Source organism: Mytilus trossulus, chromosome 9, assembly GCF_036588685.1.
Source record: "Mytilus trossulus isolate FHL-02 chromosome 9, PNRI_Mtr1.1.1.hap1, whole genome shotgun sequence".
In the NCBI taxonomy this organism is placed as follows: Eukaryota; Metazoa; Mollusca; class Bivalvia; order Mytilida; family Mytilidae; genus Mytilus; species Mytilus trossulus.
Window position 1 is genome coordinate 39806583 of NC_086381.1, and position 22940 is coordinate 39829522.

A 22940-nucleotide genomic window follows, 5' to 3' on the forward strand; every position below is an offset into this window, starting at 1 on the left:
AACCAATTTTCTACCAGACCTAGCAAATATAGATTTATTTTACCAATAAAGACAGTTTTATTTCATGGGCATTTCACAATGACATATACACTTAATTCATCTTATCAATTAACATGTAAAAAGCATGGTAATCTGTTGATGTTACTTGCAAGTAAAGCAAGTATATTTATTTATGTGCTAAAGTAATAATGTGATATTCTGTGTTAAAGGTTATAGTTGTTTAGAAGCTATTATTATAATAAATATTATAAATTTAATCTTTTTATTTGTTAATTTGTATGTGGAACAAAATTCTCCATTTGCTGGTCAGTTATTAACAATGCAATAAAATAAACTTGGGTATTTTCTTATTTCAGAAGCATGATCATGTTGTTCAATTTGATAGTATATAAAAAATAAGATGTGGTATGATTGCCAATGAGACAACTATCCACAAAAGACCAAAATGACACAAACATTAACAACTACAGGTCACCGTACAGCTTCAACAATGAGCAAAGCCCATACCAGCTATAAAAGACCCCGATAAGACAATGTAAAACAATTCAAACGAGAAAACTAACGACCTTAATAATAAAAAAAAATGAAGGAAAAACAAATATGTAAAACGTAAACAAACGACAACCACTGAATTACAGGAGTAGTCAGTCAAAATTATTATAGGTTATCTACACATTTCGCCAGTATTATGGATACAATTACTTGTTGGGGATACATCAATGATAATGTAGCAACAATCAAAAACAAAAAAAATTGAACAGTTCAAACCAAAATCGATGATGTAAGGCAAGTATTCATACAGTATAACAAATTTGAATTGGCCATGTCTAGTCATAACAAAATTGTGACAAAATCAACATAGACTATTTGACGTGTCCCTTCAGCAATGATGTGCATGTACTACCATCAGTCATTTCCAGATTTAGATCCTGTTAAAAGGAATATACAGAAATATGTGTAAGGATTTTGTCTATAGCGTTAAACCAAACATTGAAAACTGAAACATCAGATGAAAATTGCAGTATATTTTCATGAATCTCAGATTTCTTTTTTTTACCAAAAACAACTTTACTAATTGAGACTTAATCTTAAAAAAAGGGGGCACCGGTGGCAGAGTGGTCAAGATAGTAGAAGATAGAACTAGGAGCTTCTGTATCCCTAGCTATATACAGGCAGTCAACAATGAGGTTTTGAGTTCGAATATCGCACATGGCAGATGCGCTTGACTTCAATCTTAATTGACAAGGATTGTCAGTTTTTACACCACTGGCTCGATGCCACTGCTGGTGCTCGTTTCGAAACACTAAGGATTTTCTAAGCTTATCTCAGGCGCATACCGTAGCAGTATTTGGTACAACTGTTTTGGAGGTTTGGGTCCTTAATGCTCTTCAGCTTTATACTTGTATGGCTTTTTTTTTTATTATCAATTTTGATCTAAGCGTCACTAGTGAGTCTTATGAAGATGAAACGCGTATCAAATTATAAGCCGTGTACCTTTGCTAACTATTCTAACAAAGATTTTTTTCCTGGTCACTCTGGCTTCATTCACCAATAAATCTGGACGCCACAAATTATCTTAATAGTGTTGAGAGTGGCATTAAACTTCAATTAATCAATCAATCAATTGATTTAAAATATCTTACCTTTGATATACAGTAATACAGTCATGATCAGCACTAAATTATAATCACGAATAGAAGGAAAATATATGGACATGATTATTCCAAAGCATCAATTGAAATATTATAGTTTTAACTTAAGAAAAGTTTGAAGAAGTTTTAACCATGGATGGTTTTAAAGCAGACACAACTTATTACAAAACTAAGAGATTTAAAGAAGCACATAGGAACTTATAGGCGAAACAAGTGTGCTAGGAAAACTCTTCAAATCTGTTTTTATGGCTTGATCAAATATACGGATATAACCAATGTTTTGCTGTTAAATTAGTATTTGGTTTCACCCCTTTTAAAAGATGAGAGAGTGGTAGGATGGGGTTCCATTTACAGAATTCAATACGACGAAATAGTTTCGTTAACATGTCCGTTCATTGACATTCTGGCCCAAACATTTCTTTGAGTAGTGCAAACGATTGTTTTTTTTCTATTCTGTCGAAGTCTGATGTTCGAAACATATCCGAAAAGAACGCGAACGACGGAATAGAGAAATACTTGCATTATGACACAGTAGCAGAGTAGGATCTCAAATGCGATCAGTTATTGTGGAAGTGCTTTGATACGGTTCTGTTTTGCATCATCTTCTATTGTATTGAATATATATATATGTACTTGTTTACTGTTATACCGGTTTCATTGCATTAGGTGCGTTACTTTAACAGGTATTTATTGTGCAATCTTTTCTGTGGTATTTTAGTAAGTGTTATCATCTTGATAAAAAGAGAAATTATCAGGCATTTACAAAACAAGTTCATTCTCTCCTAACGTTCAAAGTATACCCCTCTTTCATTGTTGGTCCTTTTAGCTTTTACCAGCCCTTCGACGGTTTTGGACTTTGAAATATGTTGGTCTCTTTTATCACTTTAGATACATTAATTGTCTAAAAGCGCATCTGGTGCAATGATGTTAGTACTGTCCATGTTATTTCAGTACACGCCTTTCTTTTTATATCGGTGATTATTTTATGGCGTTGATATTAGAGCAATGAAAGTTTCTGGTAAATATTACAGATATACAAGACTTAGGCGACGTATTACTATATAGCTTGATATATCGTCTAGGTATTATATTGTCTATTGTTAAAGACCAAATGTTGACATTTAGATGTTGTTTTCTTGATGTGTCACTGAGGACATTTCAATCGTCTTGTGTTCTTACACAATATAATCTAATTTACAGGATATCATTTTGATTAAGACCAAATAGTGACATTTAGCTGTTATTGGTTTGTTATATCATCGGAGTGCACTTTAGCTACCATCTTCATTTTACATACATGAAATAATATAGTTAAAGGGGATGTTTTTAATTGAAAACGTTTAGACGCACGCTTTCGTGAGAACACATTCATTTCTTTTAATATTTTGATGTTTTTCATTATTTGAAAGAAAAAAAAAATGGACTGTGATCGACAAAATATGCACATTTAGATTACATAAGATTCCAAAAATCTCATTTCATATATTTGTAATCTAATTTATGTTACATTTGTAGATTATAGAAATGGTAAGACTGCATTATCATTTCAAACTAGATTTTTATTCAACATTGAATTGAAAGTCTTTTAGTAGAATGATCTTATGTGAATCGATTTGCAAATTCGAAATACAATAGGTACTATGAACGTTTCAATTGAAAGGACTTATATATGATCACAAAAAAGTCTTCGAACAAACACGAGTTGATAAGATAGTGACAGAGTTAGTGTCTTAAATTTTTTCATAATATGACGATAAAGTTTATAAGTTCATAATAGCATAGACAGCCACTTTGGTACTTTCAATACATATTCTGCATTTTATGCATATGCTCAAAGGTCGATTAAATTAAATACAATTTTTAAATTTTTCTTCAATAATACAACCATATATGGGTTTAAAGATATATGATCTTACTAAGACTAATAATATCATGTAAACTGAATTAAAGTGTTACTTAAAGAAAGACGACATCAGACGAGGAAAAAAAACCCAGATTGAAATACGGTCAATCCACTTAACGATTTAGGAGCCTTTAATATCGAAAGAAACGTGTGATCTAGGTCACCAAATTAGGAAGAAATGTGTCTTTGAGCTGCTGATAAACAACAAAGTTAAATAACTCTTATTTGATTTGCATATACGGAAATACTTTGATATGATTGATCGGGAGGACTTCCGGTAGTTTAAGTTGACGTTGTTTATTTTTCGATAGACGACGTTGACCGAATTTCTTTTCGTAACCAATGCAAACAAGTTGGCGGCGATAATTACACCGACGTTCATAAATCTTGTTTTCACTGCAAGGTAATCATTAAAATAAATAATAAACACAAAAACATTCGTTTATATAGATAAATTAAGTGATATAAGAAAAGCAAAATGAGTATGTTAGATTTGATGTATGCCTTTTTGTGCTTCTTCGTTACATTTGTTGTTTTATAGTGATGCATGTATGTTTGCCTTCATACTTTGAACTACAAAATTATTTTTATGTCTACCTGTGCGAATTTCAAACTCGCATTTTTACACCAGCAATGAAAACCTTCTGTCCTTTACGGGTAGACTTTATATAGATAAATTAAGTGGTATAAGAAAAGCAAAATGAGTATGTTAAATTTGATGTATGCCTTTTTGTGATTCGTCGTTACATTTGTTGTTTTTATATTAATATTAAGATGATAACACAATATTGACTGCTGTACCCCTATTTTGACATTTTTACTCTTTGAGTATGTTTGTTTTGTTCATACATCGTTGACAATGTTATGGAATTTGATGCGACTGTCATACAAGTGAGAGGTTTAGCTAGCTATAAAACCAGGTTCAATCCACCATTTTCTACATTAGAAAATGCCTGTACCAAGTCAGGAATGTGACAGATGTTATCCATTCGTTTGATGTGTTTGGACTTTTGATTTTGCCTTTTGATTTTTGATTTTACTTTTTTCATGAAAAAAAAGAGTTTTTGTATTTTTTTTTATCAAATCTGTTTTTGTTATTAACCAACACATATATTCATGTGCCAGGCCTATTCAATGACACAAATATACAATCTAAGTTTAACAGAGGCCACAATCCTTTAAAAAGTCATTTTATCCTATAATAAGAGTATATAAGTGTATTATGTTCTTGACGTTATTGTTTGTTTTACGCAGTGCTTGATGATCGATCTTGACAGTGCTTTAGTCATTAAACTGGCTGGCACATTATCATAGTAAGTTCGATTCATTGTTTAGGGAGGAGGATTAAAAGTGATTCTTGCTGAAGGAGGTGTACTTTTATGTAATCACTTTTGTCGGTTTTAGATGGATATTTACATTTCTCTAATTCTATGGAAATTTATCCCTTTCCGAACCCATTGTATAAAAAATTAAATCAACGTGTGGTTGCTGGTGATCTCAAAAGATCATTGGATGATTTTGAGGGTCATGACCTTTTTAGCTAACTGGATGAATCAAGATTTGATAACAGGTGTTAATGAAATTGACAACTTCGTGCAATGTGAAAGGCACTCGAAGGGGATTTTTGGTTAACAAAAAAAGAAAATGTCTTTTTAATCATTAGAGAAACAGATTCTTACATAGTTACTCGTGGATTATCGGATTTATCCAATCTCGATAGTTAAATTATAAATTTTAAAATTGATAATTTAACTATCTCGATTGGATAAATCCGATAATACACTGGTATCAATGTAAGAATCTATATATATCAAACATGCAAACACGACATACATAAAAATTCAAAAAAAATACTTATAAATCTGACTAGACCCCAACCAATTTTTGTAGTTGATAGTACATTCAGTATAAAATAAAACCTGATTTAACATACATTTTCCTAATAAGGACACAGCAGTCAAAACTATTTTAATATTCATCACAGACTTACTGATACAGCTGCCTTAAAAATTAAAACAAATCCGACAAAAACGGTGTATTCGATGTCTGCTATCGTTTGACTGAGAAAAAAAAAGAATTTGGTCAATCTTATACCTTAGGCACCTTTTCAAATAAAAGTGCAATAAACGATTTCCTTGAATTAGAATTATGTAAACATTCATTACAGGCACAACTGACTAAAAATTCATACAAACACCCATAAATCCTACAAAAACAGTTGATGTCTGCTATCGTTTGACAGTAAAAAAAGAATTTGGTCAATCTTATACCTTAGGCACCTTTTCAAATAAAAGTGCAATAATCGATTTCCTTAAGTCAAAATTATGTAAACATTCATTACAGGCACAATTGACTAAAGATTCAAACAAACATACCCATAAATCCGACAAAAATAGTTGATGTCTGCTATCGTTTGAAAGTAAATTAAGAAAATGGTCACTCTTATACCTAAGGCACTTTTTTGAAATAAAAGTACAATACACGATTTCTCAGACTTACTAGTATGTATACATTTATCACAGACTAACAGACACAACTGACTTAAAAATTCAAAGTAACAACCCAATAAATCCGACAAAGATGATATGTTCTATGTCTTCTAACTGATAATTGCTATATGATTATTGTTTTGACTGTAAGATAAGAATTTGATTGATCTTAAACCTTAGGCACTTGTTTCCAATAAAAGTGCAACATTTTTTTTTAATTATCTACCTTAAGCGGTTTAACAATGTGAGTGCATAATTTATGAAAAAACAATATGAAGACAACACTTTATGCACTCATTCGTACGAAGTGGTTGTCTATATTTAACTTCACCAGGAAAACCCTAAGCAGAATATTTGAAAGCTGATATGAGTTTTGATGTTAATACCAAACGAACCAGTTTAAGAAAATAACCGATTAAATATACCAATTTAACAACGTGCATGTAAAAATACAAACAGTTATTCAATAGAACTGTAACCGTATATGTAATATGAAATTTAGTTCTAGTATAGTCTCTTGTGTAACAGACAATAATATTTACATTTCATTTGGGTTTTTTTAACTGACAAAGAACAGCACCATTCGGTAATAGTTAATGACTTATATAGATTTTGAATCTTTGGAATGATATATAGAAACGATTCCCATGATATTAATGTCGTATATTATATGTGTTACAAAAGTTATGAATCATTACTCACAAAATGAATAACATGATATGTGGGATAGCAATTTTGAGACATAAAACGATTCATACAAACGCTGCCCTTCAAGAAGTTCTGAAATAATATCGATAGTTCACTATTCAAACCTTTGCAATTATGATAAAAAGCGGTAAGTGAGAAATCAAATAAAGGAACCTAGATGCATTTTAACCATTTCTGGCATACAATAAACAAAATACTGAGTGTAGGAGGAATGATATCAACTTGAAATTGTAGCTAATGATCGTGGCAAGTCTGAAATAACATTTCTTTTTGAATTTGTGAAAAGTGAAATCACATGTTTTGTCATAATCGCTTATTTGTTAAAGAACAATCACTTCTGTTCTAACTCTTATTAGAAAGAGAAGGAAACTGTGCTCTATCTCTCTCTCTCTCTCTCTCTCTCCAGAAATATAAACTAAAGAGCTGTTTAAACCCATCTAAGACACTTCGAAATCTAAAACAAGTTGAACTTCGATATTCAGAGTAATTTTTATCTGAATCCTGGTCAATGTCATTATTTAACAATTGTATATTCTATGTATCGCATTTATTTACGACAGCAAATGTCACGTTGAGACAGGAAATTTACAGAATTCATTACAGACCCTTGTGAACTTGGTAGTGATTTTTCATGAATAACAAATACATTTTCATTCCCAAATCTCATTTACAGGAAATAATATATAGATTTTATGCATATGATTGAAATTTACCATCTTATAAATGAAGTATATCGTCTTGTGTTATTTGAGAAAAATACTTAATGTCATTTTTAACATATAGACTAGTTTTGTTGATCATATTTTTTTCTGAGCCTTCAATTTAAACTAGCAACGATAACAAATACAAACAAATCATTCAATGTAGATACCATGAAGACCTATAACGTCGCAATTTCGATCAGATAAATTACTTTCTGTAGGGTTCCTATACCCGAATGGTCGTTAAAGATTTATAACAATATGTTTCAGTCTTAGCACGCCATATGTAGAAGAAAATATCAATATCAAATTGTGCTTATAACTATTAATGTCGAGTTAGCTTCGAACTATATACAAATGATTACTATAGTTATTGGCAGTTTTATAAATTTTGATCAGCCACAATGTAATGCACAAAATTTTGATATTACAATTTAATCATAAATTCTTTTTCTTATTTTATGTTCGGCTATATATCAAAGCATTGTACTGATGCAAGATTTAAAAACTTGCAGAAAAAAATATTGATACATTCAAATAAAATTGATCTTGTAATAAGCAAGCTAATTACCTAAAATGATCTTGAAAACTCACAAAAAATGTAATGAATAATCTGGTGCTTATAATTTCTGTTTTTTTATTGATTCGTTCTAACTCACTATTGGTACAAATGTGCTTTATTGTTTAGACAAAAGTCAATTAATTTAGATTTAGATATTCCAATAAAGTAAAGAGGAAGTAGCGAAGACTTTGTAAACATTATTTTAAGAGAAAGATTGTTACAGAGCGACATATATTATACTGATGAGTAAACATATTAAGAAAATAAACGCCAATATGAGTGATATTATTAGAAATGAAAACACTTTTAAATGCATTTTGAATACAAACTATATTTTTTTTATTCGAGTTGAGTTGAAAAGAAGAAAATTTTGAAGACGAATATAAATTATCATATTGAAAATGACACGAGGTTGTTCTTCAACAATGATATATCTAAAAGACTTTTAGCTAGAAATTAAAAAAAATGTCATAAAATCGACAAAAGACAAACGGAAATAAAAAAATCAAAATATACATCGGTCATATGTGACATCGTTCAACATTGTTTTTGTTACATCGTTCAACATTGTTTTTTATACGGACTTATTGCTAAAGAACTAACTAATTTGTTATGTGATACCAATGTGTTTTATTGTTTAGACAAAAGTCAATTAATTTAGATTTAGATATTCCAATAAAGTAAAGAGGAAGTAGCGAAGACTTTGTAAACATTATTTTAAGAGAAAGATTGTTACAGAGCGACATATATTATACTGATGAGTAAACATATTAAGAAAATAAACGCCAATATGAGTGATATTATTAGAAATGAAAACACTTTTAAATGCATTCTGAATACAAACTATATATTTTTTATTCGAGTTGAGTTGAAAAGAAGAAAATTTTGAAGACGAATATAAATTATCATATTGAAAATGACACGAGGTTGTTCTTCAACAATGATATATCTAAAAGACTTTTAGCTAGAAATTAAAAAAAATGTCATAAAATCGACAAAAGACAAACGGAAATAAAAAAATCAAAATATACATCGGTCATATGTGACATCGTTCAACATTGTTTTTGTTACATCGTTCAACATTGTTTTTTATACGGACTTATTGCTAAAGAACTAACTAATTTGTTATGTGATACCAATGTGTTTTATTGTTTAGACAAAAGTCAATTAATTTAGATTTAGATATTCCAATAAAGTAAAGAGGAAGTAGCGAAGACTTTGTAAACCTTATTTTAAGAGAAAGATTGTTACAGAGCGACATATATTATACTGATGAGTAAACATATTAAGAAAATAAACGCCAATATGAGTGATATTATTAGAAATGAAAACACTTTTAAATGCATTCTGAATACAAACTATATTTTTTTTATTCGAGTTGAGTTGAAAAGAAGAAAATTTTGAAGACGAATATAAATTATCATATTGAAAATGACACGAGGTTGTTCTTCAACAATGATATATCTAAAAGACTTTTAGCTAGAAATTAAAAAAAATGTCATAAAATCGACAAAAGACAAACGGAAATAAAAAAATCAAAATATACATCGGTCATATGTGACATCGTTCAACATTGTTTTTGTTACATCGTTCAACATTGTTTTTTATACGGACTTATTGCTAAAGAACTAACTAATTTGTTATGTGATACCAATATTTAAGACTAGATTCAAACAATTTCCAACCTTTAATTTTATTGATATTTTTTGGAAAACATAAATGTTATACCTTTGAAAATGCCTGTACCAAGTGAGGAATATGACAGTAGTTGTCTATTCGTTTTTTTATGTGATTTTGCCATGTAGGGACTTTCCGATTTGATTTTCCTCTGAGTTCAGGATTTGTGAGATTTCAATACTATTCGTAATTCTACATGCGAGGGCATATGTTATTAAGGGAATTTCCGATTTGATTTTCCTCTGAGTTCAGTATTTTTGTGATTTTGTTTTTACTATTCGTAATTGTACATGCGAGGGCATATGTTATTAAGTTAAACGAAAAGCAGGCTTTCGATTTGGTTATTCTACTATTGATTTTCTTTCTTTATATCCACGTTTTGAATTTCTCGGAGTTTGAAACCTATATCCCATCGAATGGTTTAGTCAAACGGAAAAGGGAAATTCATCTCATGGGATATTTTTCTATAGTAATAGATTAGATAAAATTTTACGTATGTCAAGTATTTTTTTTGTAACAAAGATAAATTCTGCAAAATATTTTGAAAGTGCAAATTTAACAGAGACTCATAGGGGAAAATCAATGATGGTAATAGAAATAAACATAGGCACTGGCCTTTTATAAAAGTATTAACACATTGTTAGGTTTTAGCAGAAAGGTTAAGAAAACGATATGACTGAACGAGGAACGAATAGTATGGTAGACATGATTTCCTATTTACATCTTGATTTTGTTTCTTTTGTTTTTTTTGTTTTAAAAGTATTAATTATTTTTTTAATTATTTTGTGTGTTGTTATTGCAAGTTAACGTTTAGACAATTGCCTGTTAACTGTCAATATATTGAATAATTTTAGAAATGAAAATATGTCTTTATAAAAATTTGAGAGGTCACCGCAAGCACGCACATATCGAACACACTGAAAAATTAGAAGACATTTATGATGTTGGAATACTAAACCCCGAACGGGAGGAATTGTAGTTGATTTCATATGATGAAGACACAATATTTCAATCAATGTAATTGAGGTCTGGCACTTGCATGTCAGAACTCCTAGTAGTCCCGTGTTAATTTATATACCATTTTCATTTCGCTTAGTTTTCTTCGTTACCTATTCTGACATCGGACTCCGACTTTTATTAAACTGAGTTTAACATTCCCATTCCCTTAAATAGATATATATTTATTATAATGAAAGGTAAGTAAACAAATAGGTCAGAAATTCAGATGGTTAAATATAAATGTTAATCAAATATCTAAGCGTATGCGGGTATTGTTGAAATAATCATAAAATGGCATATATATCGTTTCATATTTACAAAATAAAGCCATTACAACCAATTTCATATATTAAATTACAAGGCAATGCAATCGGCCCTTGCATTCGAAGTGAATCTGCTTAACCTTTCTGGGTATATGATTTCACTCACGATTTAAATGGAAACGGCGTTTCAAAAAATTTCATTGTGCCACCTTCGTTATTTGTTACTTCTGTATTTGACCGTCCATCTGCGTTTGTTTTATGTGGTTCTGGTTTGTGCAATATCATCAGAACTATGAGTGAATGATTCCTAACCCGACTTAATTGCTTTGTTTTTTTCACTATTTCATTTGTATATTCTTGTATCTGGATAATGAGAAATAAAAAAGAGTTACAAATTCTGTCATCAACAACATGTGTGACAGATTTTAATCAGATTGGATGAACTAATCTGCATAGATTGTAAAATATGTACCATAATTGTAGGTTGAATTGGCTTGTTAAATCGATCGTTTTATTTTCATCAATAAATGTCAGCGGCTTAAGCAGAAGTACTATGAATTCGCATCTGATCGTCAATTCTATACACGTTGAGCTATCGCCAGGAAATGAAATGATTACTTCTAAAACTATGTAATACTCGACAGTAACTAGCCTGATTATTACTTATTTTATCTGTGTTGGGTCAGTCATTTGTATAATAACTATTAATCAATGCGATCTTAAACAGGCGAAACTTTTGCAATTATACCATTGGTTTGGAACTAATAATGGTGCAACTTTATAATATTTTTTTAATTTGAAAATGGAATAAAAAAGGAAAAACAAATATTCCAATGTAAATATTTTAAGTTCAAGGATTTAATAAATAGTGAAAATGGCAACGAGAAAAAGAATCGACAGAGCATCTAGTGTTATAATGAAGAACATTGTTGTCATTAGTTTTATTAGTAGTATTCTGAATACTGTTCTTCTGTGTATATCAGCATCAAAAGGTAAGAATCAATTCTTCTTTTTCAATTCTGTAAGATCTTCCAATTTATAAATAAAATAACAAGCGTGATAATGATTTTTTCTACGATACACATTCTAGTAGTCTATTCGTTGCTTAGATTTTAGCAGAGACTTCCTTCTGTCTTTTTGGTATATAACAGATGCATAATAGGCTTTTTAATTAGAGACCTGACACAAGTCACCGCTCCGTATGTAGTTATAGTGAGTTAAAGTGATCAATTAGTGGCGAACGACAATGTTTCATAGATTCAACATTTGGTTGCATATCAGCAAGCTATCCCCCTCGAGTTTGGTTGCAATGTCTGTGACCATTCTTTGCTATCATACGGTGTTGTTTATTATGTTTTTTTGGATATCTTTTATACTGCCATTAAAAGGTTAAATGTTTTTCTTCTTTCCGATTTCGATTGTATGTTCTTGTATGTTCTTTTTGTTGGTACTCTTATTGAGATAGCAATGAGAGATGAAAGAGCAAATATAGATATATATAAACAAATTAATACTAGTTTATCTCTGCTCCATGTTTATTTTGCGTTGTTGTACAATTCACGGAGTTATTCGGTGGTGGATAACGTGCATCGTTTTTAATAGATATTAATGTTATTTTATATTATTATATGTTATTTTAAACAAGACGTTGATCCACTATGATTAGAAATGATGTTTTGAAAATGGATGTTTCAATATTCCGGCATGTTTTAGCAACTAATGTTCTTACAGGCTATATAGCTTTTACAAATGCCGTTGTCACAATGGTTAAACTATGAGTGGTGATCGTAATATAAAATGTCATAACATCATGAACATCGCAAATCAAATAAATGGCCATCTGCAAATCGAAAATTATATTTTCTATACCTGTCATGTAGCCAATATATAAATGTCCTGTATATTTGTTGCTGCTCTAAAGCAGGTACCCCACAAGTTGGTATCTTATATGTAAATTTGAGTTATTGCTGAGACATGGGTTGTGAAAAAAGATATCTTTATTCAAATCTAACGTTAAAATTATCCTAAGAAATTAATCTCATCTGACCTTTTAGTAGTTTTACGCGAGTTGATACCGATGGAAAGAAAGCTACGAATTTCTCAACAAGTTAAAAATCAAGAGAATAGATCGACGTTTTTGCAAACGAATTGCATGTATCCCATGGTATTTTATTTGTTATGCTTGGATTACCTTCCGTACAATTTTAAAAAGGAGGGGGACAACCCAACAAAAATAACTTCACACGATTGATTATTCCCTTTAATAAGTCACTTAATTTGAAAAAATAATCATAAACGATAACGAAAAATAATATATATTTTCGGATGGAGATAAGCCCTCTTAACGATTTGCATGTTTATTTTCGTTTAATTAGGCATCACTTATTACAAAGAGCTTAAGGTGTTAACTTGCAATGAACTCTTATTTAATATATTATAGTAAATACCATCGCCAATGATAATGTACTTATACTCTTTAACATCAGACTATACAGACTATACTATGAAGGCATTATACTCCTATTCACTATTTCTTATATTTATTCTTTTTTCAAACTGAACAAAATATGAGTATAATAGATGTTATTTGGAATACGAGTCTAATAGACCGAAATTTCAATTTGTCAAATATATGTTAGATAACTTTAGATATATTGAACTATAAATAAAAACTTGCATAAAAGTTACGTTTCTTCTGTATTGCAATAAACGCTACCGTGAACTTACCATTTAAACAACTCTGATTCTAATTCCTTTCTAATGTCAAATTGCTTTAACCGTTTTGGAAACAAAAAAAAATAAAGAATTTTGGAAAACAAATGTACCGAGCAAAAAAAAACCCCCAAAACAGCATACTTGAGACAGTAACAAGAGTAACATGTATTTAGAGATATGGTCGCCTGTACTACACAGTCTGTCAAAAACGTACTTATTATGAAACATGGGATGTCTCTTTAAACAGACACAATCGATTAAGTACAGTTGATTCAAAAATTTTACAGACTGTTCCAATCACTTTGCATTAATCAAAATCTATTATCCAACATCTTCCGAGTCTTTAGTGTGTTGTTGTAAGAAAACATGTCTGATCCTATTCAACATACTCTATGTGCTGTCAGAATCTACAAAATTGAACATGACTTTATGTGTCGTCGTGCTAAAATGCATGAATTAGATGACAAAGGACGCAATAATTCAACTCCTAGCAAATGTATGGCGAACTGGAAAACGTTATGAATAATTCATCAATCGTCCGAGTAAACAGTATACTGTACATCATCACTTTGATTAAGCTGATATGTCCACATTGTCACCGAAAATGTCATGGCTAAACATTCCATTACGTTTTAGTTTAAAAGTGTTTCATAAGTCTTTTTAGGCTTGGTGTTGATTTTTTTTATGTGATTGTACTTGTGTAAACATTTTACTATTGTGTAAGATCAATACGTGCCACTTTAATAACATAAATGTATCATTATCCTTATCTATTACGTTTTAGTTTAAACAGTATACGTATTTATTAATGAAAAACTACAAGAATAGAATATTACAATGTTACTTACAGTTCAAATATTGGATTCGGAAACAAAGTTTTCATTAAATACAAGTTTTAATTTAGTCTTCGCATTTCACTAGTATACATTGTAGCACAATAACACGATATTGTGAATGTCCGAGCAAATTAGTGTATATGAATACAATACAGTTGTGTTTCAAACTATAAATGAATGATCTCGATGTCAAACTCCCCAATACATATGATGAAATTAATAGCAGTGTTGTTAAAACCTTTATTCAGACATTTATGAAGCCACAAGAAAGATTTACTGGACAGTTCGATTACCTAAAGGTTAGATGACAACACAGTTATGGTCACATTTCTATGTTTACTCATATATTTAGATTACCATAAACTGCAATTTGATGATTGTTTTGTAAACTTTAAGTATTTATATAAAAAATGGTAAGAAGGTCATCCCAATCTTAATGAAATAAATAGTTCTGATATGTATTGTTTTTGCATAATTTTGTTGATATGATATCAAAATTCGTGCGTTATCAATGGTTACTTTTTCTACCATCAAGGGATTTCCTTTTTAGGTGTTGTTAATTGTAAATTTTACTACACATGTTTATTTTTACTTGTTTGACTTTATAATTACTGAGCGTCACTAATGAGTCTTATATAGACGAAACGCGCGTCTGACGTATTGAATTATAATCCTGGTACCTTTGATAAACATTTGCTTGTTTCTATGCAAAAGTAGCCTACCTGAAGCGTGTTTATTTCAAACCATTTCTACACCAAAAGATGTCAGAGAAAACCTCCATTACAATAGGTTACAGGGTACACAAAATAACACAACTTATGTACCATGCAGGTTTTCTTTATTGTTTGCAGTTTCAAAGTAAAAGAAACCTTTCAATAATATTTTTTTGTGCAAGATGAAAACAAAACGACGGTAAACATTCTCGTATACTCTTTATGTCAAGAAAATATGAAAATACGTAAAAATTAAAGCTCCTTCCGTGAGGTGTCCATCAATATGTTTAAAGGAAGTACTTATTAAACACGATATTAAATTGAAAACAACTTCTTCATATTATATATGGTAACACGACCGTCATAAAACAGTCTATTGGTCAATTTATTAATCACAATATCGCAGACATCATTTGTGTTATTAGTTATACTAGTCTACTAGTAAATTATCCATCAATAAGATATATCGAAGTTGAAATCATGAAGATGCACGGTTTTTTCTTTTAGTTTAACACTATCGCTTATCGTTTTTTTTTCGGTGTCATTAGGTGCATATTTAATTCACATATTTTGTTATATTGGATATACCAGTCTACTAGTAAATTAACCATTAATGAAATATTAAAAAGTTGCTAGCATGACGTGGCACTGTTACGTTGTATACTAACACCTCCGTATATTTTCTTTGCCATTACGTGTATATTCATTTTTAAACTGCACTCGTTCTACCATCTTCGCTAGCCAAGGGTAACGATCCACTCCCGCTCTCTTCACCCTTGGCGGATTGAGATAAAATTTCGGAGACACAAGGTAAGGATTATTATTGGTTGCAGTCAAAACCCGCTGCATCCAATCAAAATGCGTCTATAACATGATCACGTGTAAATGTAGAACGTGTTTGTAAACAATTGCCACGTGTTTTTTGTGCAACAAGTCTTTACATTCCTAAACATACGACTATATTTAGTGAAAACTTGAATGTTTTTAATCAACAAATAGAAGTTTCTGTGTATGTTTCATGCACAAATGCATGAATGTTGACGTATGTTTTCATTTCCGGCTTTACCAAGTGTGTAGAATCTAGACGCTACCGTGTTTTTACCTCCAAATTGAAGAGTTCAAGTGCTACCATTGGTCAAGAATAATGTATTCGGAATTGGCGTGATGGTTATCTTCCGATAGATGGCGCAATATTGTTATCACAAATGTTGGCTCAATCCGCCAAGGGTGAAGAGAGCGGGAGTGGATCGTAACCCTTGGCTAGCGAAGATGTCGTTCTACTTGAGCAGTCAAATTGCGTTCACCGCATATTTCTTTGTCATACACAGTCACTGACCTGATATCCCTTTTCCTCATTAATATTTAAATATAAATTGCCGAAATTATAATTAATTATTCATACGACCTATTCAACCTGTTGTTGTTTCCAATGTTTACAAAGACTTATTTGTTTTGCAATTTTTATAAAAAAAACTTATTTCACTTGTTCATGTTTTGGGTTTGCAAATGTAAATCAATATGTTTTATGCTAATTATTGATAGTTTAGTTCATTATTAAATTAATTCGTTCACCATCTATTGTGGTTTTCAATAGGTTATGTACATTTTATTGTGTTGTATATATGATATGATGCATGATATGAGGCCTTTTTATAAAAGGGTGAAGTTTTTCCAATATTTAAATCAAATAACAACATTAACACATTAAACAACAATTATCTATTTAAAAATGATTTTTTTAGGTTGCAGTATAAAGACAATAATAGTACATTGACTTGACGTATCAACGATATAAGGATTTGGCCCGAAACGGGGAAACAGCTGGTCAGAGCCTCACATTTACTCGTTTCTAAGCCTGATCCTTATATCGTTGATATGTCAAGTCAATGCACTATTATTGTCTATATATGTTTTGATGTATCGTTTGTCCATGATTGACATCGTCCCAAGCGTTAACATGTTTTGTTTATTAGGTTGCCTATCTAATTGTTTGATTTCTTCTAACTAATATATTTCTTTTCTTCTCTACTGCAAAAAAAAGGTCGTGTGATGCGAGACTGTTGGGTGATAATCTAGCGGGGTTTTATTTCAGCAGACCTTGATACTGCATTCCTTGTCTACAGATAAATTCTGCTTCGAAGTTCTGTCGGTCATATGTTTATTGTCATTCTCTTTCACTAGGTTTAGTGACTGTCTGCATGGCTGTATATTTTTTTTGTGTGTCTAGTGAATACTGAATTATAATGATATATATTTGTAATAAGTAATAGAATAATTATGTTTGGTTTTTGGATCATACTTAGGTAACTATGTACGTCAAATAGTTTTCACTTTTGGCAATTCAATGGATCAGTGACAAAATTTTCACGGTTTTATTGAAAGTTTTGTAAACAATTAATTTATAATTTTTACCATATCAATGATAATTCTTGTCAGTGCTGACTACTGGGCTGGTGATACATTAGGGGCATTAAAACTCCATCAGCAGTGGCATCGATCCAGTTGTAATAAATCTTCATAGATACAAGGATTGAAATTTAGTTTTTGCACCAGACGCGCGTTTCGCCTACAAAAGACTCATCAGTGAGGCTCAAATCGAAAAATGTTTAAAGGTCAAATAAGGTACGATGTTGAGGAGCATTGGGAACCAAAAAATCTTAAAGTGTTGCCAAATACATCTGAGGTTATCTTTTCCTAATTCAAAGTTTTGTGAACACTTAATTTATGATTTTGACCATATCAAGGATAATTCTTAATTAAAAATAAATTCGCGATATTTACCACATACTTTCATACTTTCATAATTTTTTATATCTATTCTAAACATGACTCTTCTGCACTTTGCATGTAATTAATATTACTCTGTTGATGTCGCTATATATCAGATAATAAAAAGTGTCTTTATTATTTAGAGGAATTCTGCGAAGCGTATGATATGAATTTGAAAGTTTTAAACGGAAGTACTTATAAATGTAATCCTGACATCCTCTTCGCATGAATTATCAATCCGATTAGGACCCACGTTTCTTCATTTTTCAGTGATCTTGCATTATCAAACTTGAAAAGTGATATAGTATTAGTATTTCTTAAATATTCAAATTGCCAAATTATCGAAAATAAAAAGTGCAATTCGGTGTAACGTTAGATATAAACAGTGATAAAGATTACAGTCAGAAATTTTAAATTTCCCTCTGGTATCTATCGCCCGTCTGTCAAAAACACCTTTGATGTTAATGGGTAGTCGTCAACTATGACACCTCAAAAGATGGATTTAGTAAGTTGAAATATATATTGTGGATTCTTTTAGATGGAATATATTGCCTTATCATCTGCAGTACTGATTAAAAGATTATGGCTGTATGGGTGTTGATTGAATTAAGTCGTAAACTGCGATTTGTAATAACTGTACAGGAACAAATTTGCGATAAGAGTAACTGATTTCATCTCAACAGAATAGCAATCCCTTCATATTCTACTTTAATTTTCCAAAATTACTACTAATAATTATCAAGTAATACATCGAAGGTTTTAATCATTTCCTAACATGTCCAATAAGACTATATTTGTAGTTTTTATTACCAAAACATTTCGTTACGCTGAGATTTGTGTTAAAGTGTTTTTTTTTTCTTCATAAAATTAAAAACGTTTCATTGATTGGTTTATACAATGGGAAACAAAAATTATGCGAGTTAAACATGTATGATATTCAAATTTCAGATTATATTTTTAGAATCACACCGCTCGCCTGTATATATTAGTTCTGTGGATTTTCAAATGAAAGCTAATGAATCAAGCCCTGATATATGCCTGATAATATTTTATTTTACTATATCGTAATCAAGATTAAGGAGATTATTTTAAAAACATTGAAAAAATTCGTGCCTATTGTCAGAGGAGGGAAGAATTATCTAACTGAAACAAGGCATAGACGGAAATCACTAGAAAAGTAAATGTATTATTGTCGTGTGACAAAAGTAACAGTTGAGCATACAATAGGACATTATATAGACAGATAGAATTGGGAAACTAATTAAGATGGAGAAAGAATCATAATATGTTAGTTGTAATCCCACCTACATGAGTTTATTTGTAACCACTGTATCAATGCCACTGCTGGTGGAGTTTTATTGCTCGAGGGTTTCACCAGTTCATGTTCATAATAATGAATTAACTGTTAACAAAACACAGATTTTTTTTAAATGTTAAGGCTTTTCTACCCCAGGAATAGATTACCTTAGCTTATTTGGCAAAACTTTAAGGAACTTTTCGTCTTCAAAGCTCTTCAATTTCGTACTTTATTTAGCCTTATTGACATTTTTTGATTCAAGCAACTTTGATGAATCATTTGTAAACGGAACATGCGTCTTGCGTAAATATCAAATTTCAATCCTGGTATCTATGGTGAGTTTATTTACATATAACAAAGGGATTTTCGATAATTACCAATATAACACTTAAACCCTTAAATCAGAAGTTTTCTCTTTATTGTGTTAGCCATATATTAAAGTATACTTTCAATAACGATAACACCACTTCAGTTTTATCACATGAAAAGCTGTATGATGTTGAAAAAGTAGTTTTTAGAAGTATACAACATCTTTAAGTAAGTAAAGTTTGCGCCGATTATAGTAATATTGATTTGTTGATCATGTTAATCATAGTGGTTTCTACTCAATAAAAAGTGCACGTTGATTGTAAAAATATTGATCTGTTAGTAATTGATGGTTTCACGTAAATAAAACAAACTGTGCGTTGGTCGTATTCAACTAGATTTGTAGAATCATAGTGGTTCCACTAAATACAGTGATATTGTTGTATTGAATCATAATGGTTAGGCGTCAGCAAAAAACGTGCGCCTTAATTGTAGTAATACTGATTTGTAATCATTGAATTCGTTTAGAAAGGTTTTTTTTCTTTTACATTTGTGGTGTCAAGGGTGTGTTTATTTCACAAAAAAAAATTATGTAATGTTAACATCCCTTTTTCAGATTGAATGAATACATTGTATAGCTTGCCTATTACAACCTTATAATTATAATATACACTTCTATTAACTTAGAATAACACAGAAGAAAATGGATTCATAGAATAACTCTGAATGTACGTTAACTGTATTTGATGTGATGTAGCATAGTCATGCGAACCAACTATTTATTGCTTGTACTAGGCCGAAAGCAAGACTTGAAGAAAAAATCCATGGTGTAATAATGCTCTTGTTTATTGACTTCAATTTGTGACTTGACGTGAGTTTAATCCCCTTTCTTGGTAAAATGAAACATTCAGATGACTATAAAACTAGAAACAGGGTAGATCTCACAAAAAGAACACCAACAAAGAGGCTAGCCGAAAATCGTGAAACTCTCATTAGGGCAAGAATATGTGATTTTGATAGTCATTGTATATTTACAGTCAATACATGCTAATATTACCTGTAACAAAACGACCTTTCAAGAATAAGAGCTCAAGAACGTAAACAATTGATGAATGTTTTTTAATATCACGAAATTATTTTTGTATATCCTGCATTTTGGGATTGTCTTTGCTATTAGTTTTGAATTGTTTTTTTTTTCTATATATCTATTAAAGTTGACTCTTATAATCGTTCTGCAGTTCTGACTATTTGTTATATGTATATATATAATTGATAAGTTATTATTTTTTATTAATTATTAATTACTACAAATTCTGATATAAAGAGTCAAAGGAGGTCTTCAGTTATATAAATGTCATTTTTGTAGATTTCAAAAATAACTAATCATTTTTCTATCTACGATTATATAGATATAAAAAGATGTGGTATTAGTACCAATTAGATAACTCTCCATCCAAGTCCTTATTTGTACAAGAAAACCATTATTTGTCAAGATACGGTCTTCAACACAGAGCCTTGTCTTACACCGAACAGCAAGCTCCTAAGGGCTTGTATATCAGAAAGCTAATCATTTCAGTTTGTTTTCAGTATCTTTGACCATTTTTTGCTTAAGTACGGTGTTGTTTTTTATTGTGTTTTTATTATCTGATCAACTGCTATTTAAAATTTAAATGTTTTTCTTCGTACCGATTTCTATTGTATTTTCTTGTATGTAAATTATTTTGTTACACAGATTAATATAGCAATGAAAGATGAAATAGCAAATATATAAAACAAATACTAGTTTACATCGCTGCATGTTAATGTACATTTGTGTTTTAGGAGAAATAACCTTACAAAAACAACAACACACAATTGATTATTCACTTTTTTTGCTTTGATAAGTCGCTTACCTTTTGGTTTTATAAAACCAAAAGGTAAGCGACTTATCAAAGCAAAAAAAGTTATAAAACCAAAAGGTAAGCGACTTATCAAAGCAAAAAAAGTGAATAATGATTAGATTTAGAAAATAATCATAAATGATAACGAAAATTAATATCTAATCAGATGGAGACAAACCATCTTAACGATTTGCATGTTATATTTTCGTTTAATTAGGCATAACCTATTACAAAGAGCTTACCCGTGTTAACTTGCCATAAACTCTCATTGAATACATTAAAGTAAATAACATCGCCAATGTTAATGCACTTATACTCTTTAACATCAGACTATATAGACTATACCACGAAGGCATTATACTCCCATCATTTTAACTTATGTTTGTTCTTTTTTTAAACTGAAAAAACTTTAGTATTCTTGATGATATTTGGAATACGAGTCCAAAAGACCGAAATTTCAAGTTGTTAAAGATATGTTAGATAACAATAAAATATATTGAACTATTGATAAATGCCCGTTTGAATGATTTTACACTTGTATTTTTGGGTCCCTTTATAGCTTGTTGTTCGGTGTGAGCCAAGGCTCTGTGTTGAAGGCCGTACCTAGACCTACAATTGTTTACTTTTGTAAATTGTTATTTCGATGGAGAGATGATTCATTGGCACTCATACCTCATCTTTCTAAACCTGTTGCATAGAAGTAATGTTTCTTCTGTATACAATAAACGCTACCTTGAATAAGCCTTTTCAAGAATTCTGATTCTAAATCATGTCATATGTCAAATTGCTTGAACCATTTTGAAAATAAAAAAATGTACAGAGCAAAAAGCTCTGCATTCTGGAGACAGCAACAAGAGTAATATGTTTTAAAGATATAGTCGACTATACTACTAGGTCTGCCAATAAACTACTCATTATGAAACATAAGGCACCCCTTTAAACAGACACAATCGATTAAGTACATGAGATTCAGAATTTAACTATCCTGACTGTTCCAATCACTTTGCTCTAAACAAAATCTATTGAATCGACTTCTTCCGAGTCATTAAAGTGCGAGGTTTGGCATGCCACAAAATCAGGTTCAACCCACCACTTTTATTCCCCTTTAAAAGTGTCCTGTACCAAGTCAGGAAGATGGCCATTATATATTATTGTTCGTTTCTGTGTGTGTTGCATTTTGACGTTGTGTCGTTTGTGTTTTCTCTTATTTTTGAGTTTTGAGATAAGACGTGGCACGGTACTTTGTCTATCCCAAATTCATGTATTTGGTTTTGATGTTATATTTGTCATTCTCGTGGTGTTTTGTCTGTTGCTTGGTCCGTTTCAGTGTGGGTTGCGTTTCGGTGTTGTGTCGTTGTTCTCCTGTTATATTTAATGCGTTTCCCTCGGTTTTGGTTTGTTACCCCGATTTTGTTTTTTGTCCATGGATTTATGAGTTTTGAACAGCGGTATACTACTGTTGCCTTTATT

General features: G+C 30.6%; 1 protein-coding gene across 1 annotated transcript in view; it reads left to right on the forward strand.

Moving 5' to 3' along the window:
* Positions 1-11494: 11494 nt before the first annotated feature.
* The window catches only part of LOC134683880 (uncharacterized), a 64758-nt gene continuing 53312 nt past the window's right edge, over positions 11495-22940 (forward strand). Inside the window, exon 1 of the mRNA XM_063543186.1 lies at positions 11495-11946. Coding sequence (XP_063399256.1) covers positions 11829-11946 — 118 coding nt within the window. The 5' untranslated portion in view covers positions 11495-11828. The remainder of the gene's footprint in view (positions 11947-22940) is intronic.